The sequence below is a fragment of the Vidua chalybeata genome, chromosome 4 (genome assembly GCF_026979565.1).
Source record: "Vidua chalybeata isolate OUT-0048 chromosome 4, bVidCha1 merged haplotype, whole genome shotgun sequence".
Classification (NCBI taxonomy): Eukaryota; Metazoa; Chordata; class Aves; order Passeriformes; family Viduidae; genus Vidua; species Vidua chalybeata.
Genome location: NC_071533.1, coordinates 71,075,151 through 71,096,002, shown reverse-complemented (window position 1 = coordinate 71,096,002; position 20,852 = coordinate 71,075,151). Strand labels below are relative to the sequence as shown.

At 64.2% G+C, this 20,852-nt stretch overlaps 2 protein-coding genes across 4 annotated transcripts; both read left to right on the top strand.

The window, feature by feature from the left end:
- Nucleotides 1–843: 843 nt before the first annotated feature.
- On the top strand, nucleotides 844–15,263 carry CPXM1 (carboxypeptidase X, M14 family member 1). Of its 2 annotated transcripts, XM_053941853.1 has the most exons (14): nucleotides 844–1,364; nucleotides 1,484–1,603; nucleotides 1,791–1,900; nucleotides 2,540–2,679; nucleotides 2,746–2,830; nucleotides 4,407–4,557; nucleotides 4,775–4,863; nucleotides 4,986–5,109; nucleotides 5,661–5,857; nucleotides 7,535–7,714; nucleotides 9,628–9,925; nucleotides 12,913–13,052; nucleotides 14,158–14,260; nucleotides 14,925–15,263. In XM_053941853.1, the coding sequence occupies exons 1-14, from the start codon at nucleotides 881–883 to the stop codon at nucleotides 15,173–15,175; spliced, it is 2,472 nt and encodes an 823-aa protein (XP_053797828.1). In that variant the 5' UTR covers nucleotides 844–880; the 3' UTR covers nucleotides 15,176–15,263. The 2 variants fall into 2 exon arrangements, with proteins under 2 accessions (XP_053797828.1, XP_053797829.1); XM_053941854.1 differs by lacking the exons at nucleotides 12,913–13,052; nucleotides 14,158–14,260; nucleotides 14,925–15,263 and adding an exon at nucleotides 10,056–10,080 and having other exon boundaries at nucleotides 9,628–9,947.
- Nucleotides 15,264–16,629: 1,366 nt separating this feature from the next.
- On the top strand, nucleotides 16,630–20,473 carry NAT8 (N-acetyltransferase 8 (putative)). Of its 2 annotated transcripts, none has more exons than XM_053941860.1 (2): nucleotides 16,630–17,420; nucleotides 19,147–20,473. In XM_053941860.1, the coding sequence occupies exon 2, from the start codon at nucleotides 19,155–19,157 to the stop codon at nucleotides 19,812–19,814; it is 660 nt and encodes a 219-aa protein (XP_053797835.1). In that variant the 5' UTR covers nucleotides 16,630–17,420; nucleotides 19,147–19,154; the 3' UTR covers nucleotides 19,815–20,473. The 2 variants fall into 2 exon arrangements, with proteins under 2 accessions (XP_053797835.1, XP_053797836.1); XM_053941861.1 differs by lacking the exon at nucleotides 16,630–17,420 and adding an exon at nucleotides 18,239–18,414.
- The last annotated feature ends 379 nt before the right edge of the window (nucleotides 20,474–20,852 follow it).

Genomic DNA, 20,852 nt, shown 5'->3' with positions numbered 1-20,852 from the left:
TGGGATGGCGAAGGAGCATTCCCGCGTGATGCGGATCCCAAGGATCCCGGAGCAGTGCGCAGAGCCAGAGGGGCCTGTCCCCCTCCCTCCACAGCCCGGCAGGGCTCTGGGACACCCCCAGGGGGACAGGGATGAGGACAAGGGACGGGGATGGCACCGGCGGCAGCTGCGCTGCGCTGCCCGCTCCGCGCCCGCGGGAAATCCCAATAAAAGAAGGGAAAGTCAAGCCGGGAAAGTTCATTCGGGGTGGGGGCAGCGCCAGGACCCAGACCCATCACTGGGACCCGCACCCCGAGTCCCACCCGGGGCACCCCCGAGGGGTCGGGGCCGGGCACCGCCTCTCGCCGCCGGGTTCGGCCCCGCTCCGCCCGCACCGGCGGCTCCGGGACCTCCCGGGTCCCCGGGCTCGGCCGGCGACGCCGCCGCTGCGGCGGGAGGAGCCCCCGCAGACCCCCGGGCCACTCGCTACGTGGCGGTGGGACAGTGGGGACACTGCGGGGGGCTGGGGATAGCGGGGATAACGGTGATGGGACAGCGGGGACACGGTGAGGACACAGGTCAAGGCCCGCCGGTGAGCGGGCGGGACCCGGTGTCCCCCGTTCGTGGGGTGCGGTGACACGGGGAGCGGAACGGGGCCGTGGAACGGGGCGGAGCGGGCGGGGCGCGGCCGGGGGTCCCGGGCAGGGGCGGGAGGAGGCGGGCAGGGGTCCGGGCAGGAGCCGCGCCGGGGGCAGGCGGGGGTCCCGGGCAGGAAGCGGGCGGGGAGCGGGCGGGGGTCGCGGCCGGGCAGGAGGGGGCGGGGGGCGGGGAGGGGCCGGGACCGGGACCAAGAGCGGGCAGGGACCGGCAGGAGCGGGCAGGGACCGGCAGGGCCGCGGCCATGCTGGGGTCGCCCCTCGCCCCGCTGCTGCTGCTGCTGCTCCTGCTGGGCCCCCCGCCGCCCCCCGCCCGCGCCGCGCCCCCCCAGCCCGGCCGGCTCCGCGGCACGGGGGTGGGCACGGCCAGCGGGACCCCCAAAGCCAGCGGGGTGTCCCCGACGAAGGGCACCGCCAGTGGGCTGTCCCCCAGAAAGGGCAGCACGACGGGACCCCCCAAAGCCAGCGGGGTGTCCCCCACGAAGGCCATCGCCAGGGGAGCCCCTAAAAGCAGCGAGACGCCCCCCTGGAAGGGCACCACGGCGGGACCCCCCAAAGCCAGCGGGGTGCCCCCTCCGAAGGGCACCACGGCCGCCCCCTCGAGGAGCAGCACCACGACGGGACCCCCGAAGGGCAGCACGGCCCCCACGGTGCGGGGCAGCGCGACCCCCCCCAGCCCCGGCCCCTCCCGGCGCGGGGGGCTGCGGGACGGGGACCCCGCGGTCACAGGTAGGAGCGGGAGGGGTCGGGGGGCGCAGCGTGCAAAAAGGGGTTCGTGGGGGGGGGGGGAAACGGGGTGCCAGGCTGTTCCCTGCCCCCTTCCCTGGCATCCCCGTGTCCCCTCGCAGCCCCGGCGCCCAAGGTGACCACGGTGGCGGTGAGGAGGAGGAAGGTGGTGAGGAAGAAGGTGGTGAAGAAGAAGGTGCTGCGGAAGAAGCCGGAGGCTCCGGCAGCTCCGCAGGAGCCCTGTACGTGCGCTGGGTGCGGGTGGCCCGGGCGTTGTCACCTGCGCACGGAGCTGGCCGTGTCCTGGGGACACCTGGGGGGCACCTGGGGGTTGGGGTGTTGAACCGTGGTCCCCATGGCACCGCTCGGTGGGGACAGCCCCGGCCGCTCAGGGCTCCCTGTGTGACGCGGTCCCCGCTGTGTCCCCAGCGTGCCCCCCCCTGGGGCTGGAGTCCCTGCGGGTGCTGGACACGCAGCTCCGGGCATCGAGCCACAAGCGGCACGGGCTGGGCGCGCACCGCGGCCGCCTCAACATCCAGGTACTGCCAGGGGTGCCAGGGTGTGTGCCAGGAACGGGCTAGGCGTGCCAGAGTGGGCCAGGAGTGTGCCAGGAATGGGCTAGGCATGCCAGAGTGGGCCAGGAGTGTGTCAGGAATGTGACAGGGGATGCCAGGAGCATGCCAGGGTGTGCTGGAGTGTGCCAGGGTGTGCCAGGAGTGTGCCAAGGTGTGCAAGGAGTGTGCCAAGGTGTGCCAAGCTGGGAGGATGTTTGGATGTCACCTATACAACATGTGGCACGTGGGTGTGGCAAGTGCATGGCAAACGCAGGGTAGGGGTGACATCTTCGTGTCATTTGTGGCATTTTGTGGCCAGTCCGTGGCATCTTCATGGCACATTTGTGGCCAGTTCGTGGCATCTTCATGGCCCATTTGTGGCATTTTGTGGCCAGTTCGTGGCATCTTCATGGCCCATTTGTGGCACTTTGTGGCCAGTTCGTGGCATCTTCATGGCCCGCGAGTGTCCCGGGCGCTCTCCAGCTCCGCCCTCTCCCTCCCGTGTGGCTCCCCGTGGTCCCGGTGCCACCACCCCGGTGCCACCGCCCCGGTGCCACGCCGGGCTCGGGGGCACGGCGGGCGGTGGGGCCGTGTCCCTGTGCGTGTCCCCTCCCCTCCCCGCAGTCAGGGCTCTACGACGGCGACTTCTACGACGGTGGCTGGTGCGCGGGGCACGAGGACACGGAGCAGTGGCTGGAGGTGGACGCCCGGCGCCTCACCCGCTTCACCGGCGTGGTCACCCAGGGCCTCAACTCCATCTGGACGTAAGGGGACAAGGGGGACACGGGGACAGCGTGGGGGACCCCCCTGACCCGCCCTGTGCCCCACAGGTACGACTGGGTGACGTCCTACAAGGTGCAGGTCAGCAACGACTCGCACGCGTGGCTGCCGAGCCGCAACGGCACCGAGGAGGCGGTGGGTGGCACCGGGGGTGGCACCGGGGGTGGCATCCCCACACAGGGTGGGGACATGGGGAGGTGACAGTGTCAGGGGGGCAGGAATCACCTGGGAGCTAATGATGAGCGTGGTGGGGAGGTTAATGATGCTCGGGGGTTAATTGTGCCAGGGGGATAATGATGCCAGGGTGGGGTTAATTAGGGCAGGGTTAATTATGCTGGGGGTTAATTGTGGTGGGGTTAATTGTGCCAGGTGCATAATGATGCCAGAGGGGTTAGTTAGGCCAGGGTTAATTACACTAGGGGTTAATTGTGGTGGGGTTAATTGTGCCAGGTGGTTTAACCATTCCAAGAGTTAACCATGCCAGGGGGGTAACAATGCCAGGGGGGTTAATTATTTATGCCAGGGTTAATTATAATGGGGGATAACCCTGCCAGGGGGGTTAATTAGGTCTGGGTTAATTATGCCAGGGTTAACCGTGCCAGGTGGGATAACCACGCTGGGCAGGGCGTTAACCACAGTGGGTTAACCACCCCAGGGAGGGGAGCCCATCCCGGGGTGCCCGTGCCAGCTGGCACCGTGCCCGGGCTCTGTTGCCCTTGGCCTGGCCCCGCCGGGCACCCTGCAGCGCTTCCCCCCAGCACAAAGGCTGCTTGTCCCCGCCTGGGCACCTGCCAGCCCCCCTGGCACGGCCGTGGGGACACGGGGACACGCCTGGGTGTGGCGTGGCACCGGGGGCGAGCAGGGCGGCCTGGAGCTGGGGAGGGTTTGGGGTCTCTGTGCCAGGGCTGGGTTTGGGGTCGCTGTGCTCAGGGTGGGTTTGGGGTCCCTGTGGCATGGAGGAGTTTGGGGTTCCTGTGCCAAGGATGGGTTTGGGGTCCCTGTGCCATGGATGAGTTTGGGGTTCCTTCCAAGGATGGGTTTGGGGTTCCTGTGCCAAGGATGGGCTTGGGGTCTCTGTGCCAGGGCTGGGTTTGGGGTCTCTGTGCTGAGGGTGGATTTGGGGGTCCCTGTGCCATGGATGAGTTTGGGGTCCCTGTGCCAAGGATGGGTTTGGGGTCCCTGTGCCAAGGATGGGTTTGGGGTCTCTGTGCAGAAGTTGGATTTGAGGTCCCTTTGCTGAGGTGGGTTTGGGGTCCCTGTGCCAGGGCTGGGTTTGGGGGTCCTCATGCCAGGGATGGGGTTGGGGTCCCTGGGACAGGATGGGTTGGGGTCCCTGTGCCAGGGGTGGATTTGGGGTCCCTGGGACAGGATGGGTTGGGGTCCCTGTGCCAGGGGTGGATTTGGGGGTCGCTGTGTCAGGTCTATACCAGGATCAGGTTTGGGGATCTCCATGCCAGGGGTGGATTTTGGGGTCCCCCTGCCTGACCTATGCCAGGAGCAGATTTGGGGCTCCCTGTGCCCATCTCTGGTGCTTTTGGGGTCCGAGCAGCGCCCGCGGCCCCACCCGGGCTCTGCCCCCGGCCGTGCCCGCTCCTCGTTACGGGCTGGAGGGGAGCGGGCAGCGCCTGGCACCCCTGGAGCCACACGGGCGGCTCTCCCTGACCCCTCGTGTCCCCTCGTGTCCCCTCGTGTCCCCTCGTGTCCCCTGCAGGTGTTCCCCGCCAACAAAGACCCCGAGACGCCGGTGCTGAACCTGCTGCCCTCGCCGCTCGTGGGGCGCTTCCTGCGCATCAACCCCCAGAGCTGGTTCCCCAACGGCACCGTCTGCCTGCGGGCCGAGGTGCTGGGCTGCCCCGTGCCCGGTGGGTGCCCCCGGCTGTCCCCTGCCCCGCGGGGACCCGCTGGCTGTCCCCTGCCCCGCGGGGACCCGCTGGCTGTCCCCCGGCTCGCCACACGCCGCCCCAGCAGCGCCCGGCGCGGCCGCTCGCCGCCGGCGCTGTCGCCAGAGTGGCGGTCTGGGCTGTTCGCTGTCCCTGACCGTGTCCCCCCCCCCCCCGTGTCCCCTCGGTGTCCCCGCAGACCCCAGCGATGCCCACGCCTGGCACCCGCCGGCCCCGCCCGAATCGCAGCTGGATTTCCGCCACCACAACTACAAGGAGATGAGAAAGGTGCCACCCACCCCCCGAGCCCTGGCGGGGCTCCGTGTCCCCAGGGTGTCCCCGAGGGCGGCGCGGGGCCGGGGGGGGGCTGTGCCACCTCGGCGTGTCCCTGACGGTGCCACCACCCGCAGCTGATGAAGAGGGTGAGCGAGGAGTGCCCCGACATCACCCGCGTGTACAGCATCGGGCAGAGCTCCCGCGGGCTGCGCCTCTACGTGATGGAGATCTCGGACAACCCCGGGCAGCACGAAGTCGGTGGGTACCGGGGGGGGACAGCTGGGGACAGCTGGGGACAGCTCGGGTGGGGCACGATGGGCGTGGGGACGGCGCCCAGGGATGCCCAAGCGGGGATGGGGTGACGGGGGGTGCCCAGGATGAGGAGGGGGTCACCAGGGATGGCCAGGCTGGTGCAGGGGGGTGGGCACTGTCACCAGGGCTGGTGTAGGAGGGTGGGCACTGTCACCAGGGCTGGCTCAGGATGGGGTGACTGGGCCACCCAGCATGGCAAGGGATGCCCAGGAATGGAGTTGGGGTCACCAGGGACACCCAGACCTGTGAAGGATGGGGGCACAGGGTGGCTGGGGACACAGGGACACTGAGGGTGGTGCAGGATGGGGACACAGGGACACCCAGGATGGGGAAGGGGACACAGGGACACCCAGACTGGTGCAGGGACAGGGGACAGGGTGACCAGGAACACCCAGGATGGAGACAGGGACACAGGGACACCCAGACTGGTCCAGGACAAGGATGGGGACACCCAGCCTGGTGTAGGGACATGGGGACAGTGCCCAGGGCCCCTCCAGGAGAGCCGGAGTTCCGCTACGTGGCCGGGATGCACGGGAACGAGGTGCTGGGCCGGGAGCTGCTGCTGAACCTGATGGAATTCCTGTGCCGGGAATTCCGGCTGGGCAACCCCCGCGTGGTGCAGCTGGTGACGGACACGCGCATCCACCTGCTGCCCTCCATGAACCCCGACGGCTACGAGACCGCCTACAAGCTGGTAGGGTGCCCATGTCAATGTCCATCCCGGTGCCCATCCCAATGTCCATCCCCATGCCCATCCTGGTGCCCATGTCAATGTCCATCCCAGTGTCCATCCCAATCATCCCAGTGCCCATCCCAATCATCCCGGTGCCCATCCTCGTGCCCATCCCAAATGTCCCAATGTCCATCCCAGTGTCCATCCCAATCATCCCGGTGTCCATCCCAGTGTCCATCCCAATCGTCCCAATGTCCATCCCAGTGCCCATCCCGGTGCCCATCCCAAATGTCCCAATGTCCATCCCAATCATCCCAGTGTCCATCCCAGTGTCCATCCCAGTGTCCATCCCAGTGTCCATCCCAATCGTCCCAATGTCCATCCCAGTGCCCATCCCGGTGCCCATCCCAAATGTCCCAATGTCCATCTCAGTGTCCATCCCAGTGTCCATCCCGGTGCCCATCCCAATCATGCCAGTGCCCATCCCAATGTCTATCCCAGTGTCAATTCCAATGTCCATCCCAGTGCCCATCCCGGTGCCCATCCCAATCATCCCGGTGCCCATCCCAATGTCCATCCCAGTGTCAATTCCAATGTCCATCCCGGTGCTCATCCCGGTGTCCATCCTGGTGCCCATCCCAGTCATCCCAATGTCCATCCCAGTGTCCATCCTGGTGCCCATCCCAATCATGCCAGTGCCCATCCCAATGTCTATCCCAGTGTCAATTCCAATGTCCATCCCAGTGCCCATCCCGGTGCCCATCCCAATCATCCCGGTGCCCATCCCAATGTCCATCCCAGTGTCAATTCCAATGTCCATCCCGGTGCTCATCCCGGTGTCCATCCTGGTGCCCATCCCAGTCATCCCAATGTCCATCCCAGTGTCCATCCTGGTGCCCATCCCAATCGCCGCAATGTCCATCCCAATCATCCGGATGTCCATCCGGGTGTCCATCCCAGTGCCCATCTCCATGTCCAACCCGGTGTCCATCCCAGTGATCCTGATGATCCCCAATGCCCATTCCAGTGCCCATCCCGGTGACCGCGGTGCCCATGTAAATGTCCATCCCAGTGCCCATCCCAATCATCCCAGTGCCCATCCCGGTGCCCATCCCAGTGCCCATCCCGGTGATCCTGGTGAGCCTGGTACCCATCCCAGTGATCCTGGTGCCCAACCCGGTGCCCATCCTGCTGATCCTGGTGCCCATCCTGGTGATCCCAGTGTCCATCCCAGTGCCCATCCCGATGATCCTGGTGATCCCAGTGCCCATGCCAGTGCCCATCCAGGTGATCCCAGTGCCCATCCCGGTGATCCTGGTGATCCCAGTGCCCATGCCAGTGCCCATCCTGGTGATCCCAGTGCCCATCCCAGTGCCCATCCCGGTGATCCTGGTGATCCCAGTGCCCATGCCAGTGCCCATCCCGGTGATCCCAGTGCCCATCCCGGTGATCCTGGTTATCCCAGTGCCCATCCCGGTGATCCCAGTGCCCATCCCGGTGATCCTGGTGATCCCAGTGCCCATCCCACTGCCCATCCCAGTGCCCATCCCAGTGATCCTGGTGATCCCAGTGCCCATGCCAGTGCCCATCCCGGTGATCCTGGTGATCCCAGTGCCCATGCCAGTGCCCATCCTGGTGATCCTTGTGATCCCAGTGCCCATCCCGGTGCCCACCCCGGTGCCCGCGGTGCCCCCCCAGGGCTCGGAGCTGGCGGGATGGGCCATGGGCCGCTGGACGTACGAGGGCATCGACCTCAACCACAACTTCGCCGACCTGAACACGGCGCTGTGGGACGCCGAGGACAACGACCTGGTGCCCCACGAGTTCCCCAACCACTACATCCCCATCCCCGAGTACTACACCTTCGCCAACGCCACGGTGAGACCCCAAAACACCCCAAAACACCCCCAAAACACCCCCCAAACCCCCATCCTCCTGGGCTGGCACCGGGGTGAGACCCCAGAACCCCCATCCTATCAGGGTGACACCCCAAACTCCCATCCTACCACATCTGTGTGAGACCCCAAACCCCCCATCCTATCAGGGTGAGATCCCAAAACCCCCATCCTATCAGGGTGAGATCCCAAACCCCCATCCTATCAGGGTGAGATCCCAAACCCCCATCCTATCAGGTTGAAACCCCAAAACCCCCATCCTATCAGGGTGAGATCCCAAAGCCCCATCCTATCACATCCACGGTGAGACCCCAAACCCCCCCATCCTATCAGTGTGAAACCCCAAAACCCCATCCTATCAGGGTGAGATCCCAAAGCCCCCATCTTATGACATTGGGGTGAGACCCCCAAACCCCTATCCTATCAGGGTGAGATCCCAAACCCCCATCCTATCAGGGTGAGATCCCAAACCCCCATCCTATCAGGGTGAGACCCCAAAACCCCCATCCTATCAGGGTGAGATCCCAAACCCCCATCCTATCAGGGTGAGACCCCAAAACCCCCATCCTATCAGGGTGAGATCCCAAAGCCCCCATCTTATGACATTTGGGTGAGACCCCAAACCCGCATCCCATCAGGTTGAGACCCCAAAACCTCATCCTATCAGGATGAGACCCCAAACCCCCCATCCTGTCACATTGGGGTGAGACCCCAGGACCCCTCAAAATGTCCCTGAATCCCCCCTAAAACGCCTCAAAAACCCCCAAACCCCTCCCAGTCCACCGGGGTGGTGCTGCCCTCCCACGGGGCTGCACCGGGGCTGAACCCGCCCAGCCCAGAGCGGCACCTGCAGCCACGAGGCGCGGGTGACAGCGGTGTCACCGCATGGGGTGGCCTCAGAGACGCGGGTGACAGCGGTGTCACCGCATGGGGTGGCCTCAGAGACGCGGGTGACAGCGGTGTCACCGCATGGGGTGGCCTCAGAGACGCGGGTGACAGCGGTGTCACCGCATGGGGTGGCCTCAGAGACGCGGGTGACAGCGGTGTCACCGCATGGGGTGGCCTCAGAGACGCGGGTGACAGCGGTGTCACCACGCAGGCAGCCCCAGAGATGTGGGCAACAGCGGTGTCACTGCATGGGTGGCCCTGGAGACACGTGTGACAGCGGTGTCACCGCATGGGGTGGCCCCGGAGATGCAGGTGACAGGGGTGTCACCACGCAGGCGGCCCCAGAGATGTGGGCAACAGTGGTGTCACTGCATGGGTGGCTCCGGAGATGTGGGTGACAGTGGTGTCACCACACAGTTGGCCCCAGTGGCGCAGGTGACGGCGGTGTCACCTCGCGGGTGGCCCTGGTAGCATGGGTGATGTTGGTGTCACTGCATGGGTGGCCTTGGTGGTGCGGGTGACAGCGGCATCACTACATGGGTGGCCTTGGAGATGCAGGTGACAGCATGTCACCGCGCGGGTGGCCCCAGAGACGCGGGTGACAGCGGGGTCACCACGCAGGTGGCCCCAGATATGCGGGTGACAGCGGTGTCACTGCGTGGGTGGCCCCAGATACGCGGATGGCCCCAGGTGCATGGGTGACAGCAGTGTCACCGCGCGGGTGGCCCCAGAGACGCGGGTGACAGCGGCATCACCGCATGGGTGGCCCCAGAGATGTGTGTGACAGCGGTGTCACCGCACAGATAGCCCCAGTGACACGGGTGACGGTGGTGTCACCACACGGGTGGCCCCAGAGATGTGGGTGACAGCGGGGTCACCACGCAGGTGGCCCCAGAGACGCGGGTGATGGTGGTGTCACCACACGGGTGGCCCCAGTGGCACGGGTGACAGCACTGTCACTGCGCGGGTGGCCCGAGACACACGGGTGACAGCGGTGTCACCGCGCAGGTGGCCCCGGAGACGCGGGCGGTGATCGCGTGGATGCAGCGCTACCCGTTCGTGCTGAGCGCCAACCTGCACGGCGGCGAGCTGGTGGTCACCTACCCCTTCGACATGAGCCGCACCTACTGGAAGGCGCAGGAGCTGACCCCCACGCCCGACGACGGCGTCTTCCGGTGGCTGGCCACCGTCTACGCCACCGCCAACCTGGCCATGGCCAGCGGCGAGCGCCGGCCGTGCCACTACGACGACTTCACGCGCTTCGGCAACATCATCAACGGCGCCAACTGGCACACGGTGGCCGGCAGTGAGTGGGACACTGGGCACAGGTGGCAGTGAGTGGGGACACTGGGCACAGGTGGCAGTGAGCAGGGACACTGAGCTCAGGTGGCACAGGTGGGTGGCAGTGAGTGAGACACTGAGCTCAGGTGGCACAGGTGGCAGTGAGTGGGACACTGAGCTCAGGTGGCAGTGAGTGGGACACTGAGCTCAGGTGGCAGTGAGTGGGGACACTGGGCACAGGTGGCAGTGAGTGGGACACAGCTCAGGTGGCAGTGAGTGGGGACACTGGGCACAGGTGGCAGTGAGTGGGACACAGCTCAGGTGGCACAGGTGGGTGGCAGTGAGTGGGACACTGAGCTCAGGTGGCACAGGTGGCAGTGAGTGGGACACAGCTCAGGTGGCACAGGTGGGTGGCAGTGAGTGGGACACTGAGCTCAGGTGGCAGTGAGTGGGACACTGGGCGCAGGTGGCACAGGTGGGTGGCAGTGAGTGGGGAGCCTGGGCGCAGGTGGCACAGGTGGCAGTGAGTGGGACACTGAGCTCAGGTGGCAGTGAGTGGGACACAGCTCAGGTGGCACAGGTGGCAGTGAGTGGGGACACTGGGCACAGGTGGCACAGGTGGCAGTGAGTGGGACACTGAGCTCAGGTGGCAGTGAGTGGGACACTGAGCTCAGGTGGCACAGGTGGCAGTGAGTGGGACACTGAGCTCAGGTGGCAGTGAGTGGGGACACTGGGCACAGGTGGCACAGGTGGCACAGGTGGCAGTGAGCAGGGACACTGAGCTCAGGTGGCACAGGTGGCAGTGAGTGGGACACTGAGCTCAGGTGGCAGTGAGTGGGACACTGAGCTCAGGTGGCACAGGTGGCAGTGAGTGGGACACAGCTCAGGTGGCACAGGTGGGTGGCAGTGAGTGGGACACTGAGCTCAGGTGGCACAGGTGGGTGGCAGTGAGTGGGGAGCCTGGGCGCAGGTGGCACAGGTGGCAGTGAGTGGGGACACTGAGCTCAGGTGTCACAGGTGGCAGTGAGTGGGACACTGAGCTCAGGTGGCAGTGAGTGGGACACAGCTCAGGGGGCACAGGTGGCAGTGAGTGGGGACACTGAGCTCAGGTGTCACAGGTGGCAGTGAGTGGGACACTGAGCTCAGGTGGCAGTGAGTGGGACACAGCTCAGGTGGCACAGGTGGCAGTGAGTGGGACACTGAGCTCAGGGGGCACAGGTGGCAGTGAGTGGGACACAGCTCAGGTGGCACAGGTGGCAGTGAGTGGGACACTGAGCTCAGGTGACACAGGTGGCAGTGAGTGGGACACTGAGCTCAGGTGGCAGTGAGTGGGGACACTGAGCTCAGGTGGCAGTGAGTGGGACACAGCTCAGGTGGCAGTGAGTGGGACACTGAGCTCAGGTGGCACAGGTGGCAGTGAGTGGGACACAGCTCAGGTGGCAGTGAGTGGGACACAGCTCAGGTGGCAGTGAGTGGGACCCTGGGCGCAGGTGGCACACAGTGGCTGGCAGTGAGGGGGGATTTTTGGATTTTTGGGGTTTTTTGTTCATGTGTGAGATGGGATTTCCCGTTCGGACTCAGATGTTTTTCCGTTCTCATCTCTGCCAGAGTCTCACAAACTGAATTTTGCAGCACTTCACTCCAACAAGTTAAAAGTGGAGCCCCATCTCTCTCTCTCTGCAAGGCTCTTTAAGGATAAACTCCCTAATTAAGAAATGACACCTAAATTATTTTTATTTTTAACTCACTAACCTGTGACTTGCAATGTGGATTTTTTTTTCCAATTACACAAAACCACCCAAACCCATGGAGAAGAAGGTGGAAAAGGACCGGTCTCTGCCCTAAAACTTCTATTTTGCTTTATATATATATATCACTGTATTGTAAAACTTTATATTAAATATATATATAAATATATATTATATATAATATATATTTATAATATATTTATATATACTATATTATTAGAGAATATATATTATATAATAATATAATATATAGTATTATATCTATTTTAGTGTATAATATTATAATACAGTGTAATATATAATATATACAATAATATATATTTGATATAATAATATATATATAAATATCTATAATTTGTAATCTATAATATATATATTATAGATTATTATGTATAATATATGATATATCATATCATGTTATATATTATATATATCATATATTATATATTATACATAAATATACATTTATATATAAATATTATAATTTTTGTAATATTATATTTTATTATATATATTATAGGCCAAATATATATATTATTAGGCCAAATATTATATATTATTTATAATATAATATAATATAATATAATATAATATAAGTTATATATATCATATATAATATATAAAAATATACATTTATATATAAATATAATAATTTTTGTAATATTATATTTTATTATATATATTATAGGCCAAATATATATATATTAGGCCAAATATTATATATTATTAATATAATATAATATAATATAATATAATATAATATAATATAATATAAGTTATATATATCATATATAATATATATAAATATACATTTATATATAAATATAATAATTTTTGTAATATTATATTTTATTATATATATTATAGGCCAAATATATATATTATTAGGCCAAATATTATATATTATTAATATATTATTAATATAATATAATATAATATAATATAATATATTATTAATATAATATAATATAATATAATATAATATAATATAATATAATATAATATAATATAATATAATATATCTATTTAAATATATAATATTAATCCCTGAGTTTTCCACCCTGTGACATCACACACTTCTATCCAAACTCCACACCCATCATTTTCCTTCTCTCATTGCATTTTGAAGCCTCCCCCGCGGGCGCAGAGCTCTCCTGGGGGTCGGAGCCTGCCGGCACACAGAGCCTGCAGCGCTCGGCCCCCGGGGACACTGCGGGACTTTGTGTCACCGTGTCGCCTGCTGCCACCCGCCCGTGTCCCGCAGGTATGAACGACTTCAGCTACCTGCACACCAACTGCTTCGAGATCACCGTGGAGCTCTCCTGCGACAAATTCCCGCACGCCTCCGAGCTGCCCGACGAGTGGGAGAACAACCGCGAGTCGCTGCTGCTCTTCATGGAGCAGGTGGCACACGGGGTGGCACCCGGGGGGTGGCACCGGCGCTTGGGGACACGGCTCGAGGGTGGCAGGAGCCACCCCGGGTGTGTCTGTGGGGAGGGGCTGGAATGGGGGGCTTGGGGTGCTGGGGTGAGGGGGGCAGTGGGGAATGGGGGGGTCCAGGATGGGGGATTTGGGACATGGGGACACTGGGGGGGTCTGAGAGTGCTGGGACCATGGGGACACTGGGGAAGGGGGGTTCAGAGTGGGGGATTTGGGGGGGTCGGGACATGGGGACACTGGGTGGGGTCTGGGCGTGGTGGGACAATGGGGACACTGAGGGGTCTGGGGGTTTCTGGGACAATGGGGACACTGAGGGGTCTGGGGGTTTCTGGGACAATGGGGACACTGAGGGGGTCTGGGGGTGCTGGGACAATGGGGACACTGAGGGGGTCTGGGGGTGCTGGGACAATGGGGACACTGAGGGGGTCTGGGGGTGCTGGGACAATGGGGACACTGAGGGGGTCTGGGGTCACTGGGACAATGGGGACACTGAGGGGGTCTGGGGGTGGTGGGACAATGGGGACACTGAGGGGGTCTGGGGGTGCTGGGACAATGGGGACACTGAGGGGGTCTGGGGTCACTGGGACAATGGGGACACTGAGGGGGTCTGGGGGTGGTGGGACAATGGGGACACTGAGGGGGTCTGGGGGTGCTGGGACAATGGGGACACTGAGGGGGTCTGGGGTCACTGGGACAATGGGGACACTGAGGGGGTCTGGGGTCACTGGGACAATGGGGACACTGAGGGGGTCTGGGGGTGCTGGGACAATGGGGACATTGGGTCGGGTCTGGGGGTGCTGGGACAATGGGGACACTGAGGGGGTCTGGGGGTCACTGGGACAATGGGGACACTGGGTCACGGGCAGGGCAGGGCCAAGGAACCCTCAGGGGTCTCTGTGAGACTTTGGGGAGGGGGTGACACGCTGGGGACGTTCCGGGGTGGCCATGGGCACGGCAGGGTGGGGGTTTCAGCAGGATGGCAGCGGGACGTGGCTGTCCCCAGACGCTGAGGGTGGCACCGGGAGGGGGGGGTGGGACACACCTGTGCCACCCGCCCCACCCCCTGCAGGTGCACCGCGGGATCAAGGGCGTGGTCCGGGACAGTGACACCGAGCAGGGCATCCCCAACGCCATCATCTCCGTGGATGGCATCAACCACGACGTCCGCACCGGTGCGGGGACACCGGGACGCTGCGGGACGGGATTTGGGGATTTGGGGTGGGAACGGGATCGGGATCAGGCTGGGAATGAAGGGGGGGGTAAGGACAGTGACGGGATGGGAACGGGGATGGGATTTGGGATTGGGAATAGGATTAGACTGGGAAAGGGGATGGGATGGGGACAGGGATGGGAAGAGTTAATGGGATGAGGTTGGGAGTAGGGATGGGACAGGAATGGATGGCATTGGGGATATGAATGGCACAGGGCTGGGGACAGGGAAAGGAACGGGATGGGATTTGGGGATGGGATCGGGAACCGCAGATGGGGATGGAAATAGGGCTGGGAATGGGGATGGGGACAGGAATGGGATGGGATGGGCTGGAAACAGGGATGGAAGGGGGATGGGATCGGGGATTGCAGATGGGGATGGAAATAGGGCTGGGAATGGGGATGGGGACAGGGATGGAAGGGGGATGGGATCAGGGATGGAAGGGGGATGGGATCGGGGATTGCCGATGGCAACGGAAGCAGGATTAGGCTGGGAATGGGGATGGGATCAGGACAGGAATGGGACTGGGGACGGGAATAGGAATAGGGGTGGGACAAGAACGGGGTTGGGGCTGGGGACGAGGACAGGAACGGGGACACAGGAGCGTGACACCGTCCCCGCCGCAGCCTCGGACGGGGACTACTGGCGGCTGCTGAACCCGGGCGAGTACGAGGTGACGGCGCGGGCCGAGGGCTACGAGGCGGCCACGCAGCCGTGCCGGGTCTACTTCGAGAACGTTCCCACCCCGTGCAGCTTCCGCCTGGCGCGGGCGCGGGGCCGCCACCGGCCCGGGAGGACCCGGCCGGGCCCCGACCCGGCCCTGCGGCTGCAGCGGCTGCGCCTCCGCCGCCTGCGCGCCCACGGCCGCGGGCAGTGAGCGGCGCGGCCCCGGGGCCGCGGGCTCGGCCGCGGGGCGCGGGGACCGGGCGGGACGGCTCCCAGTAAAGTTCGGGTGCGCTGCCGCTGCGAGTCTGCGGGCCTGGAGCGGCGGATGGGAACGGGGACGGGACCGGGGAGGGGAAAGGGAACGGGAAAGGGACCGGGACCGGGGACAGGAACGGGACCAGGGACAGGGACCCGGATCGGGAACAGGACCGGGACCGGGAAGGGGAACGGGACCAGGAACGGGACCGGGGATGGGAACAGGAACGGGATCGGGAACGGGACCTGGACCGGGACCGGGATCGGGAACAGGACCGGGACCGGGAAGGGGAACGGGACCGGGAACGGGACCGGGGACGGGAACGGGACCGGGGACGGGAACGGGACCGGGGACGGGAACAGGAACAGGACCTGGACCGAGATCGGGAAGGGGAACGGGAACAGGAACGGGACCGGGGACGGGAAAGGGACCGGGAACAGGAACGGGACCGGGAAAGGAACGGGACCGGGGACGGGAACAGGAACGGGACCGGGGACGGGAACAGGATCAAAATCGGGAACACGACCGGGAACGGGATCGGGATCAGGAACAGGAACGGGATCGGGACCGGGACCGGGAACAGGAGCGGGACCGGGGTTCGGCCCTGCCCCAAACCCACGTGTGGACCACGCCCCTCACTAGGCCACGCCCATTCCCTGCGCTCCAATAGCGCCGCCGCGGTAAAGCCCCGCCCATTCGCTGCTGACCAATAGAAATTCCGCGCCGGGCCGCTCTCCCCGTTAGGACACGCCCCTTTCTGTGACCGCAACGGTCACTCACTATAAGCCACGCCCGCCAAACCACGCCCCTCTAGTACTCCTCCACGGCCCCGCCCCCTTTCCCGGTGGACCGTTACCCCGCCCCCGATGCGCGCGTGAGCGCTTGTCCCGCCCCTCCCCTCATCTCTGGGCGCCTATTGGCTGCTGGCGGCGGGAGGGGCGGGGCGAGGCGGCTGCGGGGGCCAATGGAATGCGAGATTAATCGGCGGCGCGAAGGGGGCGGGGCTGGGGGGACGCTGAGGGGGCTCGGGGACGTGAGGGGGACACAGGGGGACACTGAGGGGACACGGGGGGACATGAGGGGACATGAGGGGACACTGAGGGGACATGAGGGGATACTGAGGGGACACGGGGGGACGTGAGGGGACATGAGGGGACACGGGGGGACGTGAGGGGACATGAGGGGACACTGAGGGGACGTGAGGGGGACATGAGGGGACGTGAGGGGGACACAGGGGGACACTGAGGGGACGTGAGGGGGACACAGGGGGACACTGAGGGGACGTGAGGGGGACATGAGGGGACACTGAGGGGACATGAGGGGACACTGGGGGGACATGAGGGGACACGGGGGGACACTGAGGGGACACGGGGGGACATGAGGGGACACTGGGGGGTTGTAGGGTACAAAAAAGGGGTTGGGGTGTCCTGAAGGGCGGCGGGCTGTGCCCCGCTGATGCCACCATGTCCCCCGGGGGGCAGGTGGCTGCTGCAGGGACCCCCCCCTCCCCAAATTAAGGGCTGTCCCCGGGACGCCCGTGACGCCCCCCGGGGAGGCTTCGGCACGGGGCTGGGGGGGGCGATCACCACCATGGGGACCCCCCCATCCCCCTGGGGTCACCCCGGGCACGGCCTGGGGGTCCCCAAACTGCACCCCCGCCCCACTTCACCGTAGCCATCCACTGCTGCCCCATCGCCGGGATTTTGGGGGGGCGGACGGGGGTCCCGTTCAGTGCTCCTCCCCGCCACTGCCCGGGACTCCCCCAAATCCCCCCTCGGTCACCCCAGAACCTTCCGCCATCGCTTTAAGGCACCGTCGGCAGGGGCAGCGCTTCCCGCTCGGCGCCTGCGCTCGCCGCGCCGCCCGAGCCTCCGCCGGCCTGGCCACGGCACGAATTGGGGGTGTCCCCCGCCCCCCACCACGTACTGCCACCGGAGCCCCCCCAAAACCTGCCCGACCCCCCCACTCTAAGCGCCGCAGAACGATGGGCTGAACGCATCCGGCGTCTTCCAGGCACAGGCCGGGCTGCGGGGTGCGGGAAACAAAGACACCCCCCCCACACCCCAAAAAAAGCCCCTCGGCGCGGGGCTGGGGGGGTCACCGAGCCCCCCACGGGCGCTGAGGGACCCCCCCGGTTTGCCCCGAGGAGCCGCAGAGCCGCCGGTCCCGCTTTGAGGAGCGACAGCGCCGGGAGCAGCAGGTGGGGGGGGCGGCCGGGAGGGTTTTATTTTTTTTTTTGGGGGGGGGGGTGTTTGGGGTCGGGCACCTCCCTCAGCGCGGGGTTTGGGGCATTTTGGGGACCCCCTCGCCGTGCCCAGCCTGGCTCTGGTCCCCAAGACCGCGGGGGGGGTGCTGTGCCCGTGTGCCCCTCCTGTCCCCTCCTATCCCTCCTGCCCCCTCCTGTCCCTCCCGTCCCCTTCTGTCCCCTCCTGCCCCTCCTGTTCCCCTCCTGTCCCCTCCTGTCCCCTCCTATCCCTCCTGTCCCCTCCTGTCCCCTCCTTTCCCCTCCTGTCCCCCCTGTCCCCTCCTGCCCCTCCTGTCCCCTCCTATCCCTCCTGCCCCCTCCTGTCCCTCCCGTCCCCTTCTGTCCCCTCCTGCCCCTCCTGTTCCCCTCCTGTCCCCTCCTATCCCTCCTGTCCCCTCCTGTCCCCTCCTTTCCCCTCCTGTCCCCCCTGTCCCCTCCTGCCCCTCCTGTTCCCCCTGTCCCCTCCTGTCCCTCCTCTCCCTCCTGTCCCTCCTGCCCCTCCTGTCCCCTCCTGCCCCCTCCTATCCCTCCTGTCCCCTCCTATCCCTCCTGCCCCCTCCTGTCCCTCCCGTCCCCTTCTGTCCCCTCCTGCCCCTCCTGTCCCCTCCTGTCCCCTCCTATCCCTCCTGTCCCCTCCTGTCCCCTCCTATCCCTCCTATCCCTCCTGTCCCCTCCTGTCCCCTCCTGTTCCCATCCTGTCCCCCCCTGTCCCCTCCTGTCCCCTCCTGCCCCTCCTCTCCCTCTTGTCTCTCCTGTCCCTCCTGTCCCTCCTGTCCCTCCTGCCCCTCCTGTCCCTCCTGTCCCTGCTGTCCCTGCTGTCCCCTCCTGTCCCTCCTGTCCCTGCTGTCCCCGTGCCCCCCCGGGCCCTTTGTCCCGCTCTGTCACGGGCACGGCACGGTGCCCACGCCGTGCCCACCTTTGCCCGGGGCGGGTCGTGCCGCGGCTCCTGGTGAGTGCCAGGGTCCCGGGGAGGGGGGGGATCCTGCAGCTGTTCCCCTGTGCCCCCTGCCCGGTGCCCGTGCTGCCCACCCCCGCTGTGCCAGGTAAAGCCCCTGCCCAGCTGGGGCGGGGGAGGAACCCCTGAGGGGGAAGGGGAAGGGACCCCCCCACACACTTTTTTCCCCTTGTTTATGGGGGACCCCCGGGTGGGAGCAGCATTGGCACTGCCCTGACCCCCCCGTGCCACCCCAGGGATGGGTCTGGGGGTCCCCATCCATAGGACTGCCCTGACCCCTTCTTCCATGCCAGGGATGAGTCTGGGGGCACCCTGGGGGTCGCTGTGAGGGTGGGCACTGCCCTGACCCCCCATGCCACCCCAGGGATGGGTCTGGGGGTCCTTGTCCATGGTACTGCCCTGACCCCTTGTGCCACCCCAGGGATGGGTCTGGGGCTATCCTGGGGGTCCCTGTGAAGGTGGGCACTGCCCTGACCCCCTGTGCCACCCCAGGGATGAGTCTGGGGGTCCCTGTCCATGGTACAGCCATGACCCCTTGTGCCATGCCAGTTATGGGTCTGGGGCTATCCTGGGGGTCCCTGTGAGGGTGGGCACTGCCCTGACCCCTTGTGCCACCCCAGGGATGGGTCTGGGGACACTGGCTGTCCCTGACCCCCCCCGTACCACCCCAGGATCCCTTTCCCGCTGCCCGGCACCGCCCTAACCGCTGTCCGTGCCGCCCCGCAGGTGCCCCCATGGCGTCCTTCCGCATCCGGCAGTACCAGGAGCAGGACTACGAGGCCGTGCGGGCGCTGTTCGCCCGCGGCATCCTGGAGCACGCTCCGGCCGGCTTCCGGCACGTGCTGCGGGCGGCGCGGGTGCGCCTGGCGCTGCTGGCCGTGTTCGTGGCCGCGCGGGCGGCCGCCGGCTCCTGGGTGCTGGGGCTGGGCGCGGTGGCGCTGGCGCTGGTGCTGCTCTGGGTGCTGGTGCGCTCGCTCAGCGCCGAGTACGTGCGCGAGGCGCTGGGCACCGACCTGTGCGACGTGCCCGGCACGTACCTGCGCCCGCCCGACCGCCGCTTCTGGGTGGCCGAGGAGGGCGGCGCCGTGGCGGGCATGGTGGCGGCGGTGCCCGCGGGCCGCGGCGAGCTGGAGCTGAAGAGGATGTCGGTGAGCCGGGAGCACCGCGGCCGCGGGCTGGCGCGGGCGCTGTGCCGGGAGGTGCTGGCGTTCGCCCGCGCCCGCGGGTACGGCGCCGTGGTGCTCAGCACCTCCATGGTGCAGGTGGCGGCGCAGCGGCTCTACGAGGGGCAGGGCTTCCGCAGGGTGGGCACCTCGTACCCCTCGCTGCTGGGCACCTTGCTGAACTTCCAGATCTTTCACTACCGCTGTGACCTGGGGGACGCACATAAGTAGGGCCCGGGCGGCGCCGCGCGGAGGGTCCGGCGCGGCGCCCCAAAGCTGGCACGCGGCGCCGTGAGCCCGGGACGTGAGGCGTCGCCGTGGCACCCGAACCCTGGCACCGCCGCTGCCCGCGAACCCTGGCACTGCTATGGCACCCCAAACCTGGCCCCGGGACGCGACCTCGTCGCTCCGACCCCAGTCCTGGCACAGCAGCACCGGCACAGCGCCACGATCACAGGACGTGAAGCAGCGCCGCAGCACCACGGCCTGGCACTGCCCTGGCACCGTGACACCAGGACGTGTGGCACTGCCCTGGCACCCCGGCCTGGCACTGCCCTGGCACCGTGACACCAGGACGTGTGGCACTGCCCTGGCACCCCGGCCTGGCACTGCCCTGGCACCATGACACCAGGATGTGTGACGCTGCCCTGGCACCCCGGCCTGGCACTGCCCTGGCACCCCGGCCTGGCACTGCCCTGGCACCGTGACACCAGGACGTGTGGCGCTGCCCTGGCACCCCGGCCCCGGCACTCCACCACAGCACTCCAACCCTGGCACGTGAAGCACCGCCATGGCACCCCCCCCCCCCGATCCCCACCCTGGCACAGGGGGCACCTCCGTGGCCCTTCCTGGATTTCCAGCAGCAGGAAATAAAGAGAGACCTGTGGGAACAGTGTGTGTGACAAGGGACATCTTGGGCCATGGGGACATCCCTTGGGGGTAAAGGACACTCTGAGGGGACAGCGAACACTCTGAGGGGGAAGGGGTACCTCGAGGGACACCTCTGTGGGACAGGGGACATCTTGGGCGACACCTTTGGGGATAAGGGGCCTCTTGGGGAACTGGGAACACACTGGGGGACAACGGAGATTTTGGGGGAGAGGGGAAATCTTTGGGGACAGGCGACACTTCGGGGGACAAGGCCTGTGCCCTCACCCAAGATGGCGGCGGTTCCCCTTTCTCCTTGCCCTCACCCAAGATGGCGGCGGTTCCCCTTTCCCACAGCCCTCACCCAAGATGGCGGCGGTTCCCCATTCACCTGCCCCGTGC

Bases quoted from the DNA above. Each gene is read 5' to 3' on its own strand.
- CPXM1 (XM_053941853.1), top strand. From the start codon at position 881: ATGCTGGGGTCGCCCCTCGCCCCGCTGCTGCTGCTGCTGCTCCTGCTG. The intron at 1,365-1,483 runs GTAGGAGCGGGA...GTCCCCTCGCAG, and splicing joins CGGGGACCCCGCGGTCACAG to CCCCGGCGCCCAAGGTGACC. The intron at 13,053-14,157 runs GTGGCACACGGG...CACCCCCTGCAG, and splicing joins TGCTGCTCTTCATGGAGCAG to GTGCACCGCGGGATCAAGGG.
- NAT8 (XM_053941860.1), top strand. From the start codon at position 19,155: ATGGCGTCCTTCCGCATCCGGCAGTACCAGGAGCAGGACTACGAGGCC.